This window comes from Corvus hawaiiensis, chromosome 3, assembly GCF_020740725.1.
Source record: "Corvus hawaiiensis isolate bCorHaw1 chromosome 3, bCorHaw1.pri.cur, whole genome shotgun sequence".
NCBI classification, from domain to species: domain Eukaryota; kingdom Metazoa; phylum Chordata; class Aves; order Passeriformes; family Corvidae; genus Corvus; species Corvus hawaiiensis.
The window spans coordinates 95327291-95351468 of NC_063215.1; the positions used below are offsets into that span (position 1 = coordinate 95327291).

General features: G+C 40.4%; 1 protein-coding gene across 1 annotated transcript in view; it reads right to left on the minus strand.

Annotated features, from left to right (window-relative positions):
* The window catches only part of KCNH1 (potassium voltage-gated channel subfamily H member 1), a 177588-nt gene that overhangs the window by 150032 nt on the left and 3378 nt on the right, over positions 1-24178 (minus strand). Inside the window, exons 2-4 of the mRNA XM_048296236.1 lie at positions 16440-16563; positions 16087-16193; positions 6149-6277 (exon numbers count right to left, since the gene is read on the minus strand). Coding sequence (XP_048152193.1) covers positions 6149-6277; positions 16087-16193; positions 16440-16563 — 360 coding nt within the window. The remainder of the gene's footprint in view (positions 1-6148; positions 6278-16086; positions 16194-16439; positions 16564-24178) is intronic.

A 24178-nucleotide genomic window follows, 5' to 3' on the forward strand; every position in this document is an offset into this window, starting at 1 on the left:
CCCCGGACAGAAACAGAACAGACCACGGAGTTCCAGCTTCACCCGGGAACTCGAAACCGGCCTCCCTTACCAGACGCGAAATGTTTCTAATGCCAGATAACATAGACAGCTCCTTTTACCAAATCAAACCAGATTGATGGAGAGGGCATTTTCCTGGAAGATTCAAAACCTGAGGACAAACTTTCAGCGTGCATTTTCTTCCAAACATTGTTCTAAGATTTGGGCTACTTGGACATGAACAGAAAGAGGATGAAAAGGAAGCACCTCACTTGAGCTTTCTTGCACAAAAGCACTGCCAGACAACTCTGTGGCACGATTTGTGGCTATGAATGCAGAGCACTTCCCAAGAATCATCTCCTTTTGAAAGGTAGAGCTTAACCCATTCCTCTCTCCTCAGCATCCCCTGTAAGCATCTCCTGTGCCCTCACTTGTGGCTGCCTAAATGGCACACAAAAGAACTGTTCCCACCAACACTGGATCCCACCCTCTACTCCAAACTCTGATCTGAAAGCAATTATAACTGTTCTAGGCAAGAGATTGTGTCACAAGGCGGTGCTTTTCAGCTTGGCTTTTTAAACCAGCATGGATACAAATTGGGAGTATGTACCCTAATTCCCTCCACACACAGGGTACCACACGTGGGAGCCCAGCTTGGAGATATACCCACCACTGTGCCATGGTGTGCCTAGAACCAGGCACTGAATCAATGTGCAGTGTGTGTGAATTTCATCTTCAGAACAGAACACTCTCCTCCTTGAATTGCCTTTGTGAAAGAAAAAGATAAAAATGTGGCAACTCCAACATACAGTTAAACCTGCAGGTTGTGGCATAGGAAAAAGAAAATAAAAATTAAATAGAATGCCAGTACTAGACCTTTTGAATGATAACATCTCCAGTAAAGCCTGAAAAGACAGCAGTACCTGTTCAATTTATTGCAATTTTCCCTCCAGAACCCTAAGGACAGTCACAGCTGACAGCAGGTCAGATATCTATCCAACAAAGACGGGTCAAGTAAGCCATAGGACTTAAGCCATAGGACTGAACACAAACACCAAATTTTAAGAGTCAGGGAGCTTTCCAAGACAAGGAACTAAGCTTCAAAATGGTGTGAGAATATATTGGTGTCAGTCCTGCTAGAACAGAGGAACCAGATGATATGGATTAGGAGTTTTCTTTCAACACAAGCAGTTGGTATAGCTCTACGTACATTGTTTTCCTCTAGAAACAAAGAAAATATAAATTAAATTTAAAATCTAATGATCCTAGGTGGTTCTAATATAGGCATATATATTCCTCAAACGAAATAAGCTCACATAGCAGAGAAGACAGTTTGGAATTCAGGAAGCAAACATAAAGCTGGAAACCACCCCATGGCAGTGCTAGCCTGCGCCCCATCTTTGATTCTAATCCATTTTTATCATTTTTTGGTCTCCTTTTTCATTTCTGCAGAAAATATCATGCAGGGACAAAGCAATGTGACGACATTAAAACATCTCCAGCTTCAAAAGGATGGGAAGTCTTCAAGATTAACAGCACTGATTACACCACTCCTGCATTCCATGATGTTCTTCCAGCTTTCCACCATTTCTTCGCAAAGAGGTGAATAGAAATTGCTTCACGTAACACCCAAGACAAGATGATTACAAAAGCTGTCCCCTGAGACTTGTTTCATGTGGAAATATGGCACTGAAATATACTTTTGTGCTGCAGTATTTAACTCATCAAAACTTTTAAAGCATGAAGTTTCATTTAACAATGGCCTTAAGCTGAAGAGGCCAATTTTCTAATATTTTAAGAATTAAAAAAATAAGTATTTTTAAGTAAGTTGATACTCAACCACAACAGCATTTATTATTTATTTGTAGGTAGCTATTTGTTTCCTACCACTCTCCTCAATTCAATCCTGATAACTCGAGAATTCAAACATTAGGAACTGTGGCAGTTACAGAACCCTTGTTACCACGTTGTTGATCCATGACTTACACAATTCCTAGAGTCAGAACAAGAAGCCATTGTCTGCTAGAGAACAAGCTTGTTTGTCCACGGGTCTATTGTTCTGTGTAAATGTGAATAAATCAAGATTCCAGCAGTTCTTTCCTCCACTCAAGCCACCTTTGTATTCCAACACATGAAAGATCCTTGCTTGCATCCATGAAGCTTCTCTGCAGTGCTCCTTCTCCTTGAAACCACATGACTAAAACAGTATTATTTTTCCATCTGGACTGGGAAAGCATAGCAAAGTCTTTTAATATACTCACTACTTCCTTTTCATTTGTTTCCTTTTTTTAAGAAAACATTTCATCCAGATGAAAGCAGAGTGTATCTTCATCAAAATATTTCAAACACTGGCTCTGTTCATATAAATACATCTTTAAAAACAGAACCAAAAATCAGACAGCAACCAAAAAAACCCCAAAAAAGCAGAAACAAAAAGGAAAAAATAAAAGGAAATGTGAATTTTTTCCCTGAATTAAGATGAAGGAGACAAAATGGTTTTTTGTGTCTGTACTCCTGCGTGTTATGCAAAGGACAGCTCAGCTGCAAAATGAAATAAAGCATCTTCTGCAGAGGAGATGGCAACTGATGATTGCTACAAGGCACAGAAGGCTACAATATCTTGGAGGAAAACAACCATTCGCTATTTGATTCAGTGATGTTGAATTTGACCACCTCCTTCTATAAAAACAAAGTATCAAAAGCAAAAATTAGGATCCAAAGAATTGTTTCCTAACTCTTATGAGACTGCATAGATGCTCCTGAATATGTTCACATTGTATTCATACATTCCAAACCTGTTCAGGCAAACTGCTAACGAGCTACCCAGAGTGCAAGCACAGTTTCTATTTGTCTGCACAAATAACTGTTTTGCATAAAATGATGCATTCCACTTTATACACTATTCTCAAGCATCTCATACTTGGTGTGTTAGATGTCAAACCAGGAGAGACATATACAGACAAAAATGCATTAATTCCAAATATAGCATATACTTTAAAATTCAGCTAAGAAGGTGACCTACCACTTGACAAGCCAAATTTAGCTATGTTATAGCTTGATTTTGCCTTCTATTCAAGTAAACCTAGTTTCCCTGATTTTTTTAAAGGGGCAAGCATACGGGAAAAAGTGGAAAGAAGTTGTTTAAAAATATTATCAGCATCACTGACACACTATTTTTAAGTGGTTTTATTTAGAACACACTATTTTTAAAGCTGCTGCATTTTAAAGCAAGCTTACTTACCTTCCATGGCAGTCATAAAATAAACATCTTCTAAATTAACTGAATCAATTAACGAAGACTACAAGAAGTCTACTTTTTATGTGACTTTAGAAATATTTTCTAGTTTCATCAATTCCAATGTCTGACATTATTAATCAATTAAAAAAAAAAATTATTAAGCATGAAAAATGGTACTGGGACCTTCTATCCCTCTGAGTCACCTTCAGATAAAAGATGCCTATTCATCTTTGTGTAGTCAAACACCTGCCATTACAGCTCTACACTTTTCACTCAAGGAGCTGCATCATTTGCAGCTGAACAATCAGGCTTGAAATTGCCAGCAGGTGACAGAAAACCAAGATACACCACAGCTAAGCAGGCTTAGCCTGACAGATTAGTTGCTCTTTATGTAGTACAAGAACATGATCGATTTAATGTTTTTTTCTACATAGACATACAGGCATTGATTTTGAAAAACTTGAATACTTAATCTATAATGTTCTGCAACTGTGCAAATAGCACATTTTATTAACATATATCTGCATCTACAGGCAACCTATTACATATTAAGTACTCATATGCATAGGAAACTGATTTCACATACAAACACAGTAAAAGAAAAGTACTTGCTAAGCTGACTGAAGGTGAAAGAAGAAAAAAGAATTGATTTAGCAATCAGTTTTCAGTTCACAGTTTTAGTTTTTCAGATTGAGAGTTCATTTGGGTTGAGAATATGAGAAACACTACAAAGAAAATTGCTGTCTTTCAGAATCATGCTACAAAGTTCCTGTGTAACATTGTACACAGCACAGAGAATATGCCCTCTTCAAAGCTCATGTCTGTTAAAGTAATGGTTCTCAGAACAAGCCAGTACAATTTTACCTTTTTTAGATTTTCCAAAAACATTTTTTCACTCTGTGAATCCTAGAGCCTACTACAGATGATTATCTTACACTCCATACCTGTCTTTTCTTCCCCTCTCTCACAGTATACAATTGCACAGTAAGATCTAGTACTAAAGACATGGACACGCATGTAAAAGTCTCTTTGACAAATCAGCTCTTCCAAGAAATTGCTTATCTAGCCATGAAGTGACAATACAACATCACACACCCAAATTCCAAAGCTAGCCTACAGCAAGTAAGTTATGGAAGAAAAATCGATAAATTAAGGATGAAAACAGAAAATGCAGTTCCATTTATATCCTGCTTGATTTGTGTATAAAGTGACTGACAACTCTTTACCAGCATGAAACTTCGGCAGTTTTATTAATTTTAGGAGATCCAGAAATAATATTTGGAAGACTCATTTAGTGCACAAGCCCTTCTGTACATAAAGACATGGCACTCAGGGAAGGAGTGCACTGTGAATCAGTGGCCTCTAAATAATACATTCAGTTCTTCTGTTTGCAACCTGTTAGTCACTTTGCCAGTTTCCATGGGCCAGAGGGAGAAATTTTGCTTATCATGAATTCCTCTGCAAATCCATGCACTCAAGCGTAGGTTTAGTGCCTATACTGCTGGAGATTTGCAACTGCTGAGAATTACCATGCTCACTGCAAGAACAGCATAACTTCAAGATCCAAAGGAGATTAAAAAAAAAATAATTAGCATTCCCTTTCTTTAATATATTTGAATGGAAAACAAAAATGTTAGTGTTTCTTTGTGTTGAAAGTGAAGGACAAACTGCCTATCTCTTCCACATAAGGGAACTCCTGTGAAAGCAAAAAGACACAGCTACCACTCCTGAGTGAAAGTCCTGCTTAACAACTGACTAAATGAAGCAAGGGCCTTCACTACTGGCAAATAAATGAGAGCCAGCTTTACTGCATCATGCTGATTTATCTGTGCTGTCACTCCTCATCAGGATACAGTGAGGACCACTAGGCAGGGAAAAAATACTGTAGACTTTCTGACAAGGTAAGTTTTTTAGTTTTATTGAAGCAATAAGGAACCAAACAAATAGCATTAAAAAGAGAAAAAAAATTACCCCCATAGCCCGGAAGAGGGTATGTTTGTCAAGGTTGAACTTCCTTTTTCATGGTAACAGGTGTTTCCACTTTGAGAAACTATGTTTTTAAAGAATAACATTTTGAGAATAAATGTAAATCAGTTCATCTTCACAGTAAGTTTCCTGTTTAATTTTATACTACAAATATTATTAAATACTACAAAAATGCAAACAACAGGAGAACTTACATCCTTTTTTACCCCAGAGGACACAAGTCTCTGTAATTCACCATAGGGTGCAGAAGGTCTATTTCTGACAGGATCTGAACCTGAGTGCAAGTTTATGCTGCTGTCACAGCTGAGTTTGCTTCCAGGTTTCCAGGCTGTAGCTCAGCAAAGGGTTAAGAGCAGAACACTGCAGTGCTACTTCACTCACCAGGACAGCTTGAACCTGATTCCACTTAAGATAGCTGGAATCTCTTCACATAGGCTAAAGGAAACTAGTCCAGAACTTTAACCTAAGAAATCCCATAATAATGGCAAGTAACATCAAGTCAGGCAGAATTAAATTATTCCAATCTTTGCTAGACTCAGCCAGGGTTAATTCCTCAGTTTTTGCGTACAGCTTCACACACAATTTGTACAGGGCTGTTGAGCAACATTGTGAACGCTTGAAGGCTATGCTGGAGAGTGGGTTAGTAACATATTTAAAAGGAAGAACAGTACCTATTTACCATGTAAACGGGGCTTTCTGAAGCACTTGGGGCTTTCATTAGCAATGACCCTTTCCAGTGTAGGCCAGAGCAATTTCACTAAAGAAACCAGCAACCATTTCTTGCACAAATGCCATCCCCAGTGGAACAGCTACATGCTATTTTAACATTTAATTCTTTGGCTTGGGTATTTAAAGGACTTCAGCTCTTTCAAGACCAGGGCAAACAAACAAAAGTAGCATAAATATGTAATTGTGAAAAAGACCAACCTTTACATGAATCATCCTCAATGGGCTGCTTGAAAGCCGTTATGTCATTGAAAGTACAAAGAAATAAAACCACTTTATCCTGCTCATTTCGAATTGGAGCAATTTTCACAAAGAACCAGACAGGTGTTCCTGGAAATAAACACATCAAAGAGTTGGTCAATGGCAGGCAGAATAGTAAATGTGCCAGTTTAGATGTTTACATCTCAAATCAGCCATCTGTAAAAGTAACTTTAATGTTGGCTCTTTTCACAAACACCTATTAGGAAAAATAACAAAGCAGCAGCGAAGTTTGTTATTTAAGTTCTCTTATTTAAGAGCTCTGTCTCTGCTTAGCTTTTTAATCTTCAGGAATCACTCTATTTCTGAACGTCACCTGCAAAGTTAACACTTGAAATTAAGAACTGCCTTGTGATCTCCTGAAAGGACAGTCCCACGTATGTGCAAGGGCTGCACACAACAGTGTCTTGCTGGTTCTGTGCAGGATTTGAGACCAGGCCAGCTGTGCCTAGGACATGAGCATAACACAGAGTCTCAACTCAAGAACATGATCAGTTTGGTTGACTTTATAATTCCCTGCCAACAGGGAATGCCCTAAAAAGCACCATGCCCTAACTACTATGGTAGCCTATGTCAAACTTCAGAGGCAGGCTCCAGGAGCTCTGGTCTAGCCTGCAAATCCCCTCATGCAACCCTTCCCAAGCTGCCTTCCAGCTTGCCTTGTCCTGAGCCTCCCAATCCCCCCTCAGTGTGAAGCAAGACTCAGCTGAATTCAGGAGAGAACCAGCCATAAGGACCAGAACACAAGCTATGGATGGGATCAAAGTTGTCCAGCACAGAACTGCACCTTTCTAATTACTGCAGTAGATGATCTGCTAATGAAAACTGCTTGAGAGATTAAAGCCTACACATAGCAGAAAAAGGTGGTCCCACAATACGAGCCTTCAGACGCTGCTGCCATCTCTCCTTTACCTCTATCCACACAGATCATCTCGAGTGGAGAATCTGTCAGTCAGCCCTGCCTTTCTATACTTCTGGCAGTTCTTCTGAGACTGCTGAGAAGACCCTAGTGATACCAATAAAGTTCCATGTAACACGGCAGTGTCTACCACTTGTTTCACAGGACTCACCCCACTGATTTTGGTGATATTTGCGTAAAAGCGGATTGGAGGGCTCAGAACAAAGCATTTGGCTACTGTATGTGATAACATGACCTCCCTGAAGGCAGCATTTTTAAGTCTGCAGTCTTTAGACATAAAAAGATGACTTCTCCAACTCTGAGGTACATGGCAATAGGGACACTCCAGATCTGAGCCCTCAGGGAGTTCGTACCTGGGTTCTCAGACTGTCTCTACACCCTCAGTGATGATGAAAACAATTCATCATTGCTTTTGCAAGCACAAGAAGTAAGAGACAAAGTGAGGATTTAGGCTTGCTTGCTGTGAGCAGCATTTTCCTTACATGTCCCTTGTGAGCTATGTTGGGAGAGAAGGGTCTACATACCAGGGGCCAAAATAAGATCAGGATCAGCAGGAGCTTGACCCTCTGTGAAAGCCAGAATAAAGAGCAACACACAATTTTTGTCACTTATGTAGCAAAGTCTATTTTAGAAAGAGTGACCTTAGAAGACTATTCATTTTTTTTCTCAGTCACAGGACCCTCCTCCATGCTAGTGATCAGATTCTCTTTCCCCTGAACTGCTCAGTATCTTAAAGTGAGCACATGGTATGTTTCATGCAATAGTTTTTACTAACAAGGGCAACTTGTGTTTTCTGGCTGTGAAAGGGTCACAAGAAAACCCCAGGTACCTCACAAGTTACTGTTCAAAAAAGGAAGCAAAGGCAGCTTTTTTTCCAGGTATGTTAATATGAGGGAGGTTGTTGCTACCAGTGCCTCACCTGGCTGTTTCCCAGCCTCAGTGCTGAGCAATCTTTTCTGGCTACAGAAAGATAGGGCATCTCCAAAACCCATGGACAACTTCCATAAACGAAGTTCAATTCCTAAGGCTCCCACTGTGCCTGCATAACACACAGGCAGTTTCAAACCCTGGCTGAGATTCCATGCCATATGTACAGCCACTTCTACAAACAGCAGGGTCTATGATGCATGGAGGCCTCTGCTCAAGAAGCAGAGAAATCCAGATGGAATCACTGGTGGCCATTTCTGAAATATGCTGAAATATGTCTGCATGGCAGAAAGTATTCAAGGGTCAATATATTTTTTTTAAAGAGGTAGCATTCCTGAACAACCCCTTCCAAAAAAGTATGAGCAAACAAACATGCTAAGTGTGAAAAAAGATTCAGCTAAGTAACTGTGCCAGTAAAATCATCACTAACTTGCTAATGAGCTTAGAAGACACTGCCACAAAGCAGCCAACAGCAATTTTCTAGCCAGTAACACCCTTTACACTACCCTTTCTCAAAAGCTCCTAAAATTGTCTATCTCAATTTCTTCTTGCCTACTTGTTTTTCCCAACTTCACATGGGAACTATTCTAAGGCTGATCAAATCTGTATCCTGCTTTTACAGAGACTCCTTGGTGACTAACTGCTTTTCATTTTACCCACTTCAACGCCCTTCACTAACACTGCAACTTTTTAATCAGCCAGGATCTCCATCTATAGCCCTGCTTTTTGATCTCTATCTACATGCGCTTTTTTAGATTAAGGATTTTTTCCCCTTCCCAAAACCACTTTGTATTGCCTTACTACTTCAAGCTACAGCCATTCTGCTATGGGCTGCTCACATTATTAACCTTCATAGCATTGAGGCTGAATTACATGCTCAGTTTCTTCTCTGCCTCTCACAGTTATAAAAGCTTACTACCGTGCTTTTGAAGATGCTGTACTCAACACAGAAAGGATGCAATTCACCCTCTTATTCTGGCTATTTGTCAGATGCATGATGTCATCTTCCCTTTATGGTTATGCTATAGTATGTTGTTGCAGGAGTTTTCTAACATGTTCTGAATGCAGCAAGAGGACTTTTCCCAATAACCTGCCGAAGGCTGCTGCAGGGCAAGGAGCTTTTATCAGCAGAGTTCTTACTTCCTGACTCCCTTGACTCCCACTCCTGTGCTGCAATATTTACAGGAAGAAGGAAGACAAAACACTTTTTTACCTAGAACCAAGTGTAGAACTTATTGAGGTGTCCCACAGTCTAAAAGAAAGAGCCAGATGCCCTCGACAGCTAAAGTAGATGTGTTTGCTGAAATGCACTATTTGGGTACCCTTGTAATTTCCTGAGTGCCACAAACAGAATGCAAAATCAAGATGGCATGCAGGGCTTGCAGAAATCATCTTCCAGTTTGGGATCTACACAGTAACACTGTAACAGCAGAAACAAGTAGAAGGAAAATTCTGCCAGGCCATGTACCTGCTTCCACAACATTGTATTTTCCCTGCAGTGTACTCCCTAACATCTTGTCAGTGTCTCTTGTGAATAGGAGAAAAGTGGACCTAAAAATACAGTCATGAGGTGAGTGCTCACAGTGCTGGGTTACATGGGCTTTCCACAGTGCTCTGCAACCAGGAGCACATTCACAGCAGAACTGGGACCTGAACTGTGAGAACACACCAAATGGCTCAGCCAAGAAGTGGCCATGCTCAGCTTTTGTCCCACATACTGGTTTAATTATCAGAAGAATTTTACTTTTTAAACATTAAACAGTTTATTTAACTATTAAACAGGAAAGCCAAAGTATAAACTACTTATAAATCAGGTCGGAAACTAGAATTTCAGGGTCCTACAGGCAGCCCTCATGCTCTTGGTGTCAAAGCCAACATCCCTGCTCAGCCAGACAACCATGACTAGCAAGAGGCACAAACAAGGCCATTTTAATGAAAAATGTGATTTTCAGATTCTGATTTTCAAGTTATTCAGGCAGCGAAATTGCAGCACGTTCCAGAGTTCTCACAGCAAAAAAGAGTAACTTCCCAGTCTGCACTGATGCACAGCCACACAGAAAGTGTTTACCAGTGTTTCCAACAATACATCTACTTCCATTTACATTTTCTGTTTAGTCCTGGCAACCTCTCTCCCTGGTAAAGTTCAGTGATAATACCAGTGCACAAACAAAAAAGTAAACACTCATGAGCTACATTGGCTTCTGTTAGATTTGGAATCAGCAGTGAAAGAATCCAGAGTTTGTCTAGTGGCATAGGACCAATCATGCTAGAAAAGGGAATGTCCCTTCAAAGCTGCAGGACAAGCAGTGTGAATGACTGAGAAGAAATGAAAATCTACAATGAATGCCTGATAGTAGCCATAGGACCAGCCTGGCTCGTGGTACCAAAGTTATGAAGCCAATCCAGAATTAACAGGTGCAGCTCTTGATAGGCTTTTATGGCCTGAGCACAACACTGAGGGTGTTACCTTAAAGCAAAGACAATTTTAAGAGCTGTGATACAAGTCCCATGTCTTCTCCAGACTAACACACCATAAATGTCTGCACACCTTTCAATTTCCCATCTGAAAGACAAATACTACTGTCTCTTCCTTCTCCTCTTTTCCAGTCCTGTGTCTTCCAGCAATATGTGCTCAGTCCCTTGCTGGGCAGGAACACCAGCATTTAACATAATATTTAACTTCGGTTGAAGTCTTTCAGAAATTCTTACAGCATCAAAGTGAAAGAGGTCTTAAAGGTCTATTCCAGCTTCTCTTGGAGCATACCAGTGAGCTCTCCTAAGTTTTCCTTCCTGCCAAACAAAAAGAGCCTAGATGAAAATCAAAATCACTCTTTAAATATGCTCTTTGCCCATACCTTGAGCCATTTAACCAAAGAGGCCAACTGTTTTTCAAAACTACAAAAAGCACAGTTTAAATAAAACTGCAGTACACAATTTTTCTTTCCACTAATTAAACCAAAATTAATTTATAAATACAATGAAAAAACCATGTTTTGACAATTCAGCTGACATCTTCACTGCCATTAATGAATGGGGCAAGTTTCCTCTAAGCAGCACAACCTCTGCATTACTTGATCATGTCTCAGTCAAACAGTCATCAGACACCTACTGCCCTGAAGGAAAACAGGCGAGCAGTATGGATAGAAAAGTATGGAAGCACGTGCCCTGTCTCCATTGATTCCTACATGCAGCAATGCAGACAGCACGACTTAAGTTATACAAACAGCATGGCTGACCATTACAGCCACCCCTTTTAGGGTTTCACTCATCCCAAGTACTCAGTATGAGATTGTTTCTCTCTATCCCACACAGACAGAACAGCTTGCCCAATGTCCAGCTAGCAAACCAGCTGATGAGGTGTGATCAGAGAGAGTTTGGCAAGCCACTGTACCCACCCAGATTTTAACCAAGTGTTCAGAGAACCCTGTGATATTTGACCATGCAAGACAAAGAACAAAAGTCTTCCTATAGACTCTAGCTTGGAGCAGAGAGCATGTACCACATGAGAACAGACCAACTCAGTGTGCAGCTCACTCTGTGCCAACAAGAATGTACCTTTAAATACATTCCCAGCACTTTTAAAGCTGTTACCTTCATGTCTTCTCTACCTTTTGCTGGGATGCTGTGGCACCTAATGCTTCCAAAGGTCAGATCTTTACATGCTAAGATAAGGAAAAACAATTTTAGTCCCCAAAGGTGGAATTGCTACTCACAAGGGTTATCCTATGACACTGAAACAACACAGCAGAAAACAAGGTTCAGCACACACCCTTGTACTGCAGTAGTGCTGACATGGTTCACCCGATCCTGAGTTCTCTGAAGAACAGAACATGAGTATAAGGAAGACACAGTAAAGTCTTGAGATCTTCTTTCCATTTACCCCAGAAAATACTTAAGGATTACTACTGGGAATTCAGTACATACTTGTGGAGATGACAGCAGATCTTGCTTGCCAACACATTTGAAGTTGACAAGATCAATGGGAATTACCAGTTTTATGAGTCCAAAATATTTAATTTGACCTTGCTGAAGGTAACTGAACTCACACAGATGGATTTCACAGGAGATGCAGGTGTGCATACTGCTTGACAAATAATGGAGCTACACTTCAGTGAGAGGTCGAGGAGGATATATGTCACTTGACTCCAACACCCTCATTCTTTCCTGCTTCTGTTCCCATGCAATGATATGGGTTAGCAAAGGTTTCCATCTGGAGACACTACAGACACAGCACACACAAGATGGTTTTAACCAGTAACAGTTATGAGAAACTCTTTAGTGGTGAGCAAACACAGGTCTACCACCCTGAAGTGAATTTTGCTGCCTACAAATTAGGATGGGGTTGTTTCCTTTTGAACGTCTATAGAAAGCACTGGTCCCAAAGATAAATGCAAGTAGAATTCACCAAGTCACTATTTTAGGCTTATTTGTCATTCTCTGACATCTGAAGGCTTTCTAATACACTGGGGGAAGAAGGGAGAAGGAAGGAGGGGAGAAGACTGTGCAAATGTTAAAATGAAAATTTTAAAAATCAGACAAATAAACTCCCCCCCCCCCCCCCCCCCCCCCCAACTCACAGTATTAAAGTTGTTAAACATTCAAGCACCCAGAAAACAGGGAAGTGAACCCCAGCACAAACTGAAAATGCATCCCAGCCTTTGGGACTCTCACCACAATATGTTTACTCAGCAGAGAGCTACTGCTCTACAAAACTGCTTTGCAGTGTGCAAAATAGTTACCTACAGCCAACCCAGCATTCTGGCAAGCATTCTGCTGGTCCTATCTGTAGAGAACTTCTGAGACAAAAAAAATAAAGGTGTCTTAACACTCTCTCTGCAGCACAGCTGCAGACCATAAGCAGTGGCAATGCCTCTGCTCAGACAGGGGACACTTGAAGACTCTTTCTAACTCTTGATGCACTTCACCTTTGATGAGCTCACCCCACTTCAAATATTCTTCCACTGAAGTAGGTCAAGTACTGCATAGAAAAGGGGGTTGGATTTCAATTGGACACCACCTCTTCAGAGGCAAACAGAAGCAAGTAAATTTTGCATTCTTACAAAAATTTTCTTCATCAATAATGAAAGCAAGTGCATATAGAACAAGCCTGCTTTTGCATTGTTTGTATGCCAGGCCTACATTGTAGGTGAAAAATTAGGCAAAGAAAATCCAAATTTAATTTACTCAGACATTTTTAACTCATGAGGCTGACCATAAAGTGTAAAAGCTTAACAAATAGCTGTCAAAGTCTCATAAGAAGTTAGATGTTCAAAACACATCAGGTAAGGTAAGATATGACTAAGGCTAGATATAAAGTATTTTCTAATACATCAGCTGTACCCTTCCTTGGTATAGGTTAATTTATCTCCACTGACTTCAGACTTAGTAATGTTTTAATTTTTCCATGTAAAAATAAACAATACTTCCAGCATCACTGGATGCTCACATCTAATTAAACAATGGAACTGAAGCTGTCATGTGAAATTACTGTCAGTCTGCCTGTTGTCATTTTGCAGTCCAGATTAAAGAAAGCTTTCACTTTGTGTCTTTCCAGGTGTGACAATGAATCCCCACTGAATGCAACAGGATGGCATCAAAGCAACAATGACAAAAATCTGGTGGCTGTGCACCTGTTTGCTCTAATTGCTTCCAATTATCCTGAAGAAGCTCTTATTTCTGGGAAGCAATTTTTCCAGAGAATTACAATCATTGTTACATGTCTGCTAAGTCATCAAGGGCCTAGCCCAAGGAAACACCAAATCTCTATCACAACTTCAAGTTCTGAAAACAGAGAGTATAGTCACTTTTGGATGGGGGGAGGACTGGACAAAAAAAGGGAAGGCCAGGGTAGAGGCAGCATCCATAAATGCAAACAGGATGAAGGCAGAAAATTGTATGTTGTTTCTGGAGTTGATACTGTGAACTGCAATGAGGCTTGTGGATATACTCTGTTAACAGCTGGATGGGGAATTCTTATCAGACAACCAAGTAAATACTAGCCCTTGGTCACCACCATGGAGAGTGCCATGTCAAAAAGAAAATAGCCTATCACTTCTAGTAACATCATTAAATGTCTCACTCTGCTGTTGACATGTAGGACCAGGGAATAATTGTTACTCAGAGAAAGAGAAAAATGGCTGCTGCTCCTAAAAGTACAAGATTGACTTGCACTACCAACATCATTATCAACTCAAAACTCTTATTTTGTTTTCCTTTGTTCCTCCAAAAGGATAGAGCCTGTACCATCAAAGCAGCCAGAATTACATTACATGTGCAGGCTGTGGAAAATGTACCAATTATCCAACAACTCAAAAATGGAAAAAAAACCTTGCTATTTATCATGACTGTTAAGTTTATAAGGAGGGAGCAGACAGGTAAAGAACAAGAAAAATCTATTTCCTGTCTATTTCACTGGCTAATTTGAAAAAGAAAAATAGAATGAGGAAAGAACAGAGAGACAAAACAGAAGAAACAAAGAGCAGGATGTCTAACAAAATTCAGGGTCCTTTTCCAAGCCTTCAAACTGAGAGCAGGTTAGAACCAATCATGTTCATTAGCTGAACCATTGCCATAGTTGCAGGCAGAGGTAAGGTGACCACAGAGGAAAGGCCACTTAGCAGTCTCGGTGCTAAGTGACTGGTAAACAGGACAGTGTTTTTCTGTGATGTGGCTTATATTGAGAAAAAGTTCCACCATGTCCCCTTTTCTTATATTTTTCAGTTAAAACTTTCTAGTGTTATTAGTCGGTCTCTGCAACAGTAGTTAATGCATCTCTAAAGCTACAAATCTAACAAACACTAGGTGCCCTGCGTTTTGTTAAGCTTGAAAGCAAACTCTGTGCTTCCCTTTTTCCCATGCCTGTGACCCTGTGTGCACAGAGCAGAACCATTGCAGCTCCGTCTTTTGGCATGTCACACAACACAGCTACTGCACAGCTGGACTTTGTTCTAGGCCACCTCTCCTCAGAGGAGTGCACAGCAGGGCAGGAAATATTCCTCACTCCACGGTTACCTTGCTTTAAATCTGCATAAAAGACAGAGAGGCCCCCAGCTCTACTACAGGCCATATGCTGCAGCATGACAGAAGAGTAGCTGCATAGTCTCTTGGTGCCAAATCACTGATAACTAAGAGAGAATTCCAGACTCTCCTAGATCCCAGGACTGCAGCTTATTTACTTGGCTTTGGATGCATAGATGTGAGCTGCATATGGTCCCCACGGCCACAAACTGTGCTAGGAACAGAAATCAGCTTTTAGAAAATAGGTAAACATCAGAGGCAGGTAGGGCTAGGAGGAAAGCAGCACAAAGCAAGGCCATACAGACAGTGCATGCAGGCAGTACCAGCTCCTTTATTAGAAGGCAAAATTGTTAAGAGCAAAATAAGTTCCAGAATGAGACTTTTCAGCTTAACATCTACCCCGGCTGAAGACTTCAGTGTATTTACACTAAAGGTAACATTAAGTAGATGAAAACAACTGTGCACAACATAGTCCACACTAGATGAGACAACAAGTTTGGGGCAAGTAGTTCATCTGCTGACATGTGCAGTTACAGACAGGCCGAATTTCCTAGGAAAAAAATCATGTGCCAATTAAGGATTTTTTGTCCAAAACAAAAGAAAGCATCAGAAGTAGTTCAGTTGCTAAAACAAAAGATGGGTTCTTTTTATTCCAAAACTACTAAATACTGGCTTTGCTATGTCAAGTTTTTTAAAACTGAGAAAGTATGTTCTCTGTAGTGGAAACTTGCACAAACCTAGCTTGTGTACTACCACTGATGGAATCTTCAGTGTTGTCTTAAAGCATCACACCCAAATTACTCTAAACGTCAGAACAAATTACAAAGCTTCCTCTGCCTCCCTGAGTGACTTTCATCTCTAATGTTCTCATTTCTCCCTTTTAGATCAAGTGGCAGAACTGGGGCTTATTTAGCCCTAGATAAAGCACGGTCCTCCAGGGTGACAGAATTGCAGTTTCACTACAATTTAGAACAACTTTGCGCACCTACATTAATGAACAAACCAATCAGCCACTTACTGTTCTTCTTGTACATCAAGATTTCAAAGGAGTTCATCTCATAGTTCTCAAATGTTTGCCGGACCTTGTCAATTGTATCTTTGTCTGTCAGCTCTCCATACATAAAACTGCAAATAAAGGGAGAAATTCAAGTCAGATACCAGACAAAGACACAAAGCCATTTGTTTACCATGTAAAAAGGACCCATTTAGAAATGGCTCTTCTTTGGTTTTGTTTCACCTGGAAAGCATATTTGACAGATGTAGCCCCAGGAGATATAAGACAAAACTGGAATAAACAGATTACTTTCCTCCTCAAGCAACAGGCACAACACTACAAGCTATTTAACAGAAAATAAATCTGTTCTCAGATACCTGCAGGTGCTGCTCTTTTGCATAACTTCTGCTCTGTGATATCCTGATAACTTGCAAAATCCATCGTTGCTGTAGACAATGGGCCAATCCACGATCTGGGCATTACCCAAGACAAAATTAGTATCTGTTTGAAAAAACACATCAGTTAGACGTTAGTCAAGGCTATGGTTGTATTAGAGGATATATTTATTTCAGAACCCAAACCTAATTGCTTCAGTCCCTGCACAGTTTTTCCCAGATATTACTCTCACTGCAGTCAACAGGATCATTCCAAGTTTTAATTTTAAGTAAATGCTTACTTTTAAAAAAGTGTTAATTACTCAGCATAAAAAGATGCGTTTATGCAAATGAAACACGATGGTTAAGCAGGTAAAATTCATCTCTTGACTGAGAACAGATCCACCAAACTGTTTCCCTCTGTGCCACACGCACAGACCCACCATGACACTCAGTTTGAATGCAAAGCCTCTCACAGTGTGCTCCTCTCAACACTGCCTTCACTGCTGGCCACACAAGCCCAAATGCTTATGTACAGCACAGCACTCCAAACAGGACACCAAGAACTAGGGCTAGCAATTACACCAGTAGAAGGAACTCCGTGTCTGCCACACAAACCAGAAGGAGTTTCAATCAGTACAAAAAAAACTAAGCAGGATTCACGCCTCCATTCTCACTGGAGCTGTGCGTGGCACTTCTATTATGATTGCCAACTCAAACCTACACCTGTGCCAAGACAGACAGCAGCCCTGGGCACTGGCAGGCAGGAGGAGATGGTGGCTCCTGTCACAGCTGCAAAGACCCTCTGGCTTTTGAAAGAAAGGCTGGGCAGTCCCACGAGATCAAGAAGCACTCATTTTTAAGGAGAGCCCTTACAGGAGTTCACCATGCTGTCAACTTTTCAGGATCGACTCCCAGCTGCTCACACATCCATAGATATCATTAATGCTTCCTGCAATCAAATGACATTTTACCTATTAATTGCAGAGAGTTTCGTTCGTTTCAACTTCCCCTTTCAAAATCTTTCACCCCAAACTTCAAGTGGGTTTAAATAAAGGAGTCCTGTAGCTAGCTAAATCCACGAGCATGATTAAATGTATTTTCATACACTCTTTAGAGTGAAATACACCAGTAATACATCTTCAGGATATTTTAGCTGCTTTGTTTCTCACAGACTCTTTTAAATACCATGGTTTTTGCTTGGTTGAAGCACCTTCTCCCAAAAACAATACACCTCCTTTACCCCTTCCTATGAATAAGTAAACCAAGTCATTTCTCACTGCTAAAGCAAGTGCTTTTGAGTGTCTATTATAAACACTACATTAGACTGTGTTAGGATATTTTTAAATTTCATCAGGAAGTACCAAAAAAAGACCAAAAAAATGCAAATACAAATGTTAGGCCAGGTCCTGCCCAGATCTGAATGATGTTATTTCATGCATGAATTCCTTCTCACTGTCTCCCCTTCTCAAAAGATAACTTTTCCTTCTCTCCACTTACTAAAGAGTTCCTGTTAAGCATTTGCCTGCCTTTCACACTTAACCCTCATTGTCTTCAGATAAACAATCTCTTGGGTTTTTTCATTAAAGGCTATATAGGACACATTTCTGATGAACATCACTGTGTTAATCCTACTTTTATCTAGCCTTGCAATGCTTCTGTGATTTACAACACTGCTCTTGTCTCCTATTTACAGGTACAAACAAAACCTTAAATCCATAAGGGAATTTAAGCTCCAAAAGGTGAGACTGCAACAGTCTAGTCCCTAGATGGCCAGATCTCAAAGACTTGGGAGCTGGAAGCTCTGTGAGCAGTGTTGGAGAGGAGAACTGAAAAACCTTAGCACAGCAAATAGAAATCTGTCCAAGTTAAACGACAGAAAACAATTAAAAAGGGGGATATTTTAAGGTTGGCTTTTTCCCCTTCGCTATATTAGTTACAATACTTAATATTTTAACATAAGCCCAGTTCTTACAGACAGTTCTTGATTCTTTGCCATTATTGCAGGAGCTGAAAAACCACATTCCCACTTATGTTTTGGCCCAGCAAAGCCTGATTTGTTTGGACTGGCAGTTTCCAAAGGATGCGTAGAGAACATGCACACATTTCCCTTCCCCAACAGCAGTTTGGATATTCTCCTGCAAGATGCAGGCTACCTTAGGGCAGTGAAAGCTCAGCCACTATTTCAGCTCCTGAATGACTGTTCTAATTATCAAGCTACCACAGTGAATAGATGTCAACATCCTCACCATGCGAGTTTTTAAGTCAGTGTGACTTGGCTGTTGTATTTTATGCCCCCCTATTAGTCCACACAGGGTGAGCCTCTCTAGCAGGTAGAGGTTCAGTGTTTCATGAGAGTCCAGGCTGGGTTTAGTCATGAGTTAGAAGCAAGCTGAGAGATCTTTATGTAAAGATAAAGCTTTAAAGGAAAAATTTCGTGCAACTATCAAATCAAAGAACGAGTTAGAGATTTTGATGTTCCCATTGTTTCGTAAGTGTCTCTCCCTTCTAGCTAATTCCCCCTTCATGCATCTTGACCTTTCTTTGATCCAGGCTTTACGTAGCTGACAAACACACCTCATTTCTTCAGAAGTGCCTCTCACAACAGTGTTTTGCCTGTGTGAACACTGGCAAGACACAGCATAAAATAAGGACTCCCACTTGTAACTTCCCTGCATAGCTTGTTCTGACAGACAACCCAGAGGTAGAAGGGCTGTCCTCGTTGCTATCATTTACATTCAATTGCATTGACATCCCTGACAATGTGCTGCTTGGGGACAGCTCATAATCTGTTAAAAATTGTTCCTAACATAAGAAAATAGTAAATAACATCCAGTGAGGCAAATATTGCCACTCCATCTGCAGGGACACAGGGTCCCAGAGGCCACGAAACAGCTGTGGCTTTGTTACACAACAAGCATGAGGGATGCTCTAGTGAACTCTGAGTATCACAGGGCAGAGACTCTTGGGGACTCACAAGTGGGTCAGCAAGGCCAGGAAAAGAGTTGGCCAGAGGAAGACCATGAGGAAATCCACTGCTAAACTCTATTCAAAGACAGGGATGAAATGGACATACTCAAAACTATTTAGTGACTTGAAGCACCTCTTTGAAAGGACTCAATGAATTCCCCTACCAGGAGATCAATTTCTATCACAATGGCAACTGTGTTAGCAGTATTGCCTGGCCCAAGAAGAATCTGAAAGCATCACTGGCCCTTGTTATGAGCGCCAAGAAAACCTGAGCTAGAACTGGAGAGGGCAGGCTCATATAAAAGACCTGGGCTTCTGGCTTGTGTTGCATTTGGCACAGTCTGAACAAGACCACTGGGAAGCAAGGAAATATGCAGAGGTGCAGCACAGAGCACAGCGTGCTGCAGAAATACAAGTAAGAGCTGTAGCATCACGAAGGCAGCACAATTACTTGCATGAGTAGGGCAGGCTTCTGCAGCACGAATTACTTTGTGAAGTGCATCACTCCATATTTTCTAGCCTGCGTTTTCCCCAGGTCAGTTCTGCTCTCTGCAGTATACCCACGTCAGCATCTACACACTCAAATGTCAGATCCGGTTTGGGTTATCACTTTAAAGTAGACACGGCCGCTTAAAAGCAACAAGAAAAACATTTTAACTCCTTCCAAAACGTAAGAATGGATTTCACTCAGTCACCAAAACCAGTACTTTCCTACAGACCATCACAGAAGAATCAGAAAATGTCTTTCTAAATAACCTTGGTCCTTTAACAGTAACAATAGCAAGTGTCTAGAGCACCCATCTTACCAAAACTATCTACTGAATCCTATTGTGACATTTAGTGCTTTGTTTAACCAAAACATCATCTTACAAAATTCCTGTAGACAAGCTGCACTCACAGACATTTATCTGGCCAGGACTGGCTGACTGAGGAGTGGTCACCTCCTTGCAAGGGCATGGAGCAAGTTACTGAAATGTTTCCCCCCTACCATTCACTCCCCTGCACAGCTACACATTTGCTCCCACTGCATTCCAGCCTCTCCTGTAACATGGATCTTGCCCAGCTGAGAACCCCCACCTCTTTCCAGACGCCAGCACACTGGTTCTACCTTCCCTGTCCCAACAGTGATGCACAGGTCCTTTTCTGGGACACACTGGCAGAAGGTCAGGGACCAGCAGCCAAACATATTCCAAACAACACTGCCAGATACATTCCCACACTGAAGGTGTTTCCTCATGGCACAGAGGAAGCTGAGGGGAAACCTCTGCCCAGGCAGTTGTAGAGCAGACCTTGGTAACAAGAGAGGCTGGTTCCCTCTGCACTTTCCCATGTGTGGGTCAGTCAAAGCCCCCACAAGTGTGCTTGGGTTTGTGTAGTGTACAAAAGTAATTTAAATATATTAATATCTTTTCCCACAGTTATCATACAAATACAACACTCAAAACATTTGTTCCCAATTTATTCCCCTCTCAGTAAAAGGAAAACCAGGCTCAGCATGGAGGGAAGACCTGAACTTGCTTGTTCTCCCACCAGTCTCTGAGAGAAGAGAAATTGCCCTCCTCATTCCAGACCACAGCCTTCCTCATGCTGCATGATGACAGCCCTGGTTATTGAGACCAGCAGGTCTTTTTTTATCCCATCTCAAACTCTTCCCGTGGATCTTCAGGGGAGCAAACCTAGTTCTTTAGCATTACCAAGCACAAACCACTTCTACAGCAGAACGAAAAGAGCTGCATATCATATGGGTCTCTTACCCTCCCCATGGAATAGGGGTGGGGGATACAGCTACTGCTGCCGAAGCTGGCCACAGAACAGCACAGATGCTGTGTCACAGCCAGTGTAAGAAATGTGCAGCAGGCAAAAATCATGTGCCACTGTCATAGGAGTAAAGATTTTATCATACAGCTTAAGGACAAGGGGCACATGGTATTTACAAACTTGTGACTTTGCATGACAAACAGCATCATTTGGATATTGGGGGGAAAAGAGATTGTTTCATTCCTGTCTAATTTCTTCCCAGTGCATAGAAATCAAACCTTGTGTATAAGTAGGCCTGTCGAAATTGCTAGCAAAGGACGGCTATGTAAGAATTTTTGCTCATGTTTAGTCTTAGCTTTGGAAAAAAAAGTAAATGAGAAGCATTTAGTCACACTGATTAGTTACATTGTTCAAATGTAACTTCTGAGATCAAAATATGGCCCTAAGTCAGTACAAATAAGTCACACTGAATTTCAGGTACTTATTCAATCCTTTCTCTGCATACATGGGATCCGAGGCTTGCACTTCAGGGACCAACCACATTTTCATCCTAGGAGAAGTGGTGTAACTGTAGTCAAAGCAAGTACAGACCTGCTCAAATGACAGAAAAACTATTCATATGATAGAATAAAATAAATAAGTAATTCTGCTCTTCCACCCACATCCTCCTGTGGAAGTCAATGGTGTTACATGAATTCTCACCTTCACTCAGTATCTCCTTGTATTCATTCCTAGAGTGGAGGTGCTTCAGTGTTTAAATATCCCATTGAACAACTTGATCTCTCCACAGAATAATGTTATAGCAGCCTCAAATTTATCCATCCTTAATACTGAGGTCAACATTTTTAATCTGCAGCCTTGCTCTAGTACAAAAAACATAAACCCCTATAGATAGGTTCATTTGGTCTGTTTTATAAAAGCTTTATATAACTATTTATTTACTTTACAGAAACAAAAAGGGATGTAAAAGTTCCTTGATTGCTACAGCATGAACACAATTCCCTAAATACAGAGGCTTCATGTTTATTCAAACATGACTTCCACTGTCATGTGTACACCAGAGCAAAGTGCAAGTTGAAAAGAATTATTAAAAAATTCATTTCATTGTTCTTTCCACAAATAACAAGAGAGACCCTAACTAAAACAACAACTTCAAGTGACTCAGTTTAAACCATTACAGAAAATGAATGCTAATTGCAGCCAGCAGTATAGACAAAAACTACCTTTTCCATCTCAACATTCTTCCTTTGCATTGTTACAGAAAATACTTCACAGTAGGTGCCTACCATGAGAAAAGCTTAAATTGAAAAGAATGCATCTTTTTAACACTAGTAGCTATAAAACCTTCATAATTATCTATATTTTTTTAATAAAACAAATTGCTGCAGAATAATGGAACAAGAATATGAAATGGCACCAAAATTGCGCCAAAGCTGCCACACGTATTTTATGGATAGCATGATTCTTCACCTATCCTTGAAGTACTGTCCATAGTGAGAAACTAAAAAAAAATCCAACACCCCCCCCCAAAGAAACCCCTAAAAATAAACATCAAAACACAAACCCCACAAACATTTATACACACGTGATGTTAGTGTGAGATAATTAGAAAATTTTCAGAAATGAGAAAGTTCATCAGTTGGTAAGAGTCAGACATAGCACCACCCTTACTAAAGGACAAAAACACTGTTCAGCAGTGAGACTTCGTCATTCAGCCGGTCAGGGGTTTTTTTTCCCCATCCCATATGATCTGAGCACTAATCCAGAAAAAGGCATGCTTTAGTTGCATCGATTACAAGTCTTTAGTTTAAAGAAGCTGTTTGATTTACTGATTATAGCCTTAAAAGTATTTGACAAGACCTAACTCCCCACTCACTTTTAGCTATGAGTTACAAAAATGCATTAACCAATTCTCCAATGAATGGGTTTCATTAAGATTTGTTTTACAATCTTGTTCTAGGATTTAATGTAAAACTGCATTGATACGTTGAATTATCACAGGAGAACTTCTTGAGCTTTCAGAACATTAATTTTAAAGCACATTACCTGTCAACTCTGTGCTGTACATTTTTCCCCTTACTATCTATAAAAGTAATTTTAGCAAAATCAGGTCGTACATTCCTAAATGAAGGTGCATATTCAAAACTAGACTTCTGGCCTAGTAAAAGCCAGCAGAAAAAAAAACATTTTACATTCAATTCCAGTGATACTGAGAAAAAACACTGTCAATAGTGAATAGGTATTTCAATTATTTCAATTGGTACTGACCAACTGTATGAAAAGCATGGATAAAAATGTATGTGTCTCCACAGTTGTTAACATGGGAAAGAAGGAAGATCAGGAAGCAACAAAACCCTTTATTTCATTCTCTTTGGGAAAATGTCCTTTACATAGAACCTACAAATTGTTCTCTTGCAGTTTCTGAAGGTCTGCTGTTTTCATTCTTCATTCTCTGTTAAGTTTCCTTTGCATTTCTCTCTGGCTGAACACAAAACCAGTCTTTTCAGTTTCAGAAGTGTTTACAATAAAGTTAATTTCTCTCCTAGGTCTCAGATGATGGTACAAGGTTAGCATGCCCAGGATGCAAAATGTTTATTGTACTGGGACTTTATAGCCTGTAATGGAAGCAACGCCATAAATCATGCAAATGTCTGTTATACTTGAGATCTGTGTCTGAAGGTGCTTTTTCTTTCCCTCTACAGGGAACTCTCTGCATTCCCCATCAAAAGGTCCAGGTTTGCTTCCCTAACTGATGTCTCCTTAGTGTGTTCCCAGGGGATTTTGTGAAAGGAAAATTAAATTCACACCAGCCTCGTGCCTTCTTACTTACCCTTCTTCCAACCTCCTTATTTTGTCCATAAATCAGAAAAGTATCTATGACTTCCACCGACATTCCAAAGCCATGTAAACACAGGACTTACTTTTATCATTCTTCCACATGCACAGTTATCACACACCTCAATGGGAATTTTGACCAAGGAAGGACGGAAGAATTCAGCTGGCATTTACATAAA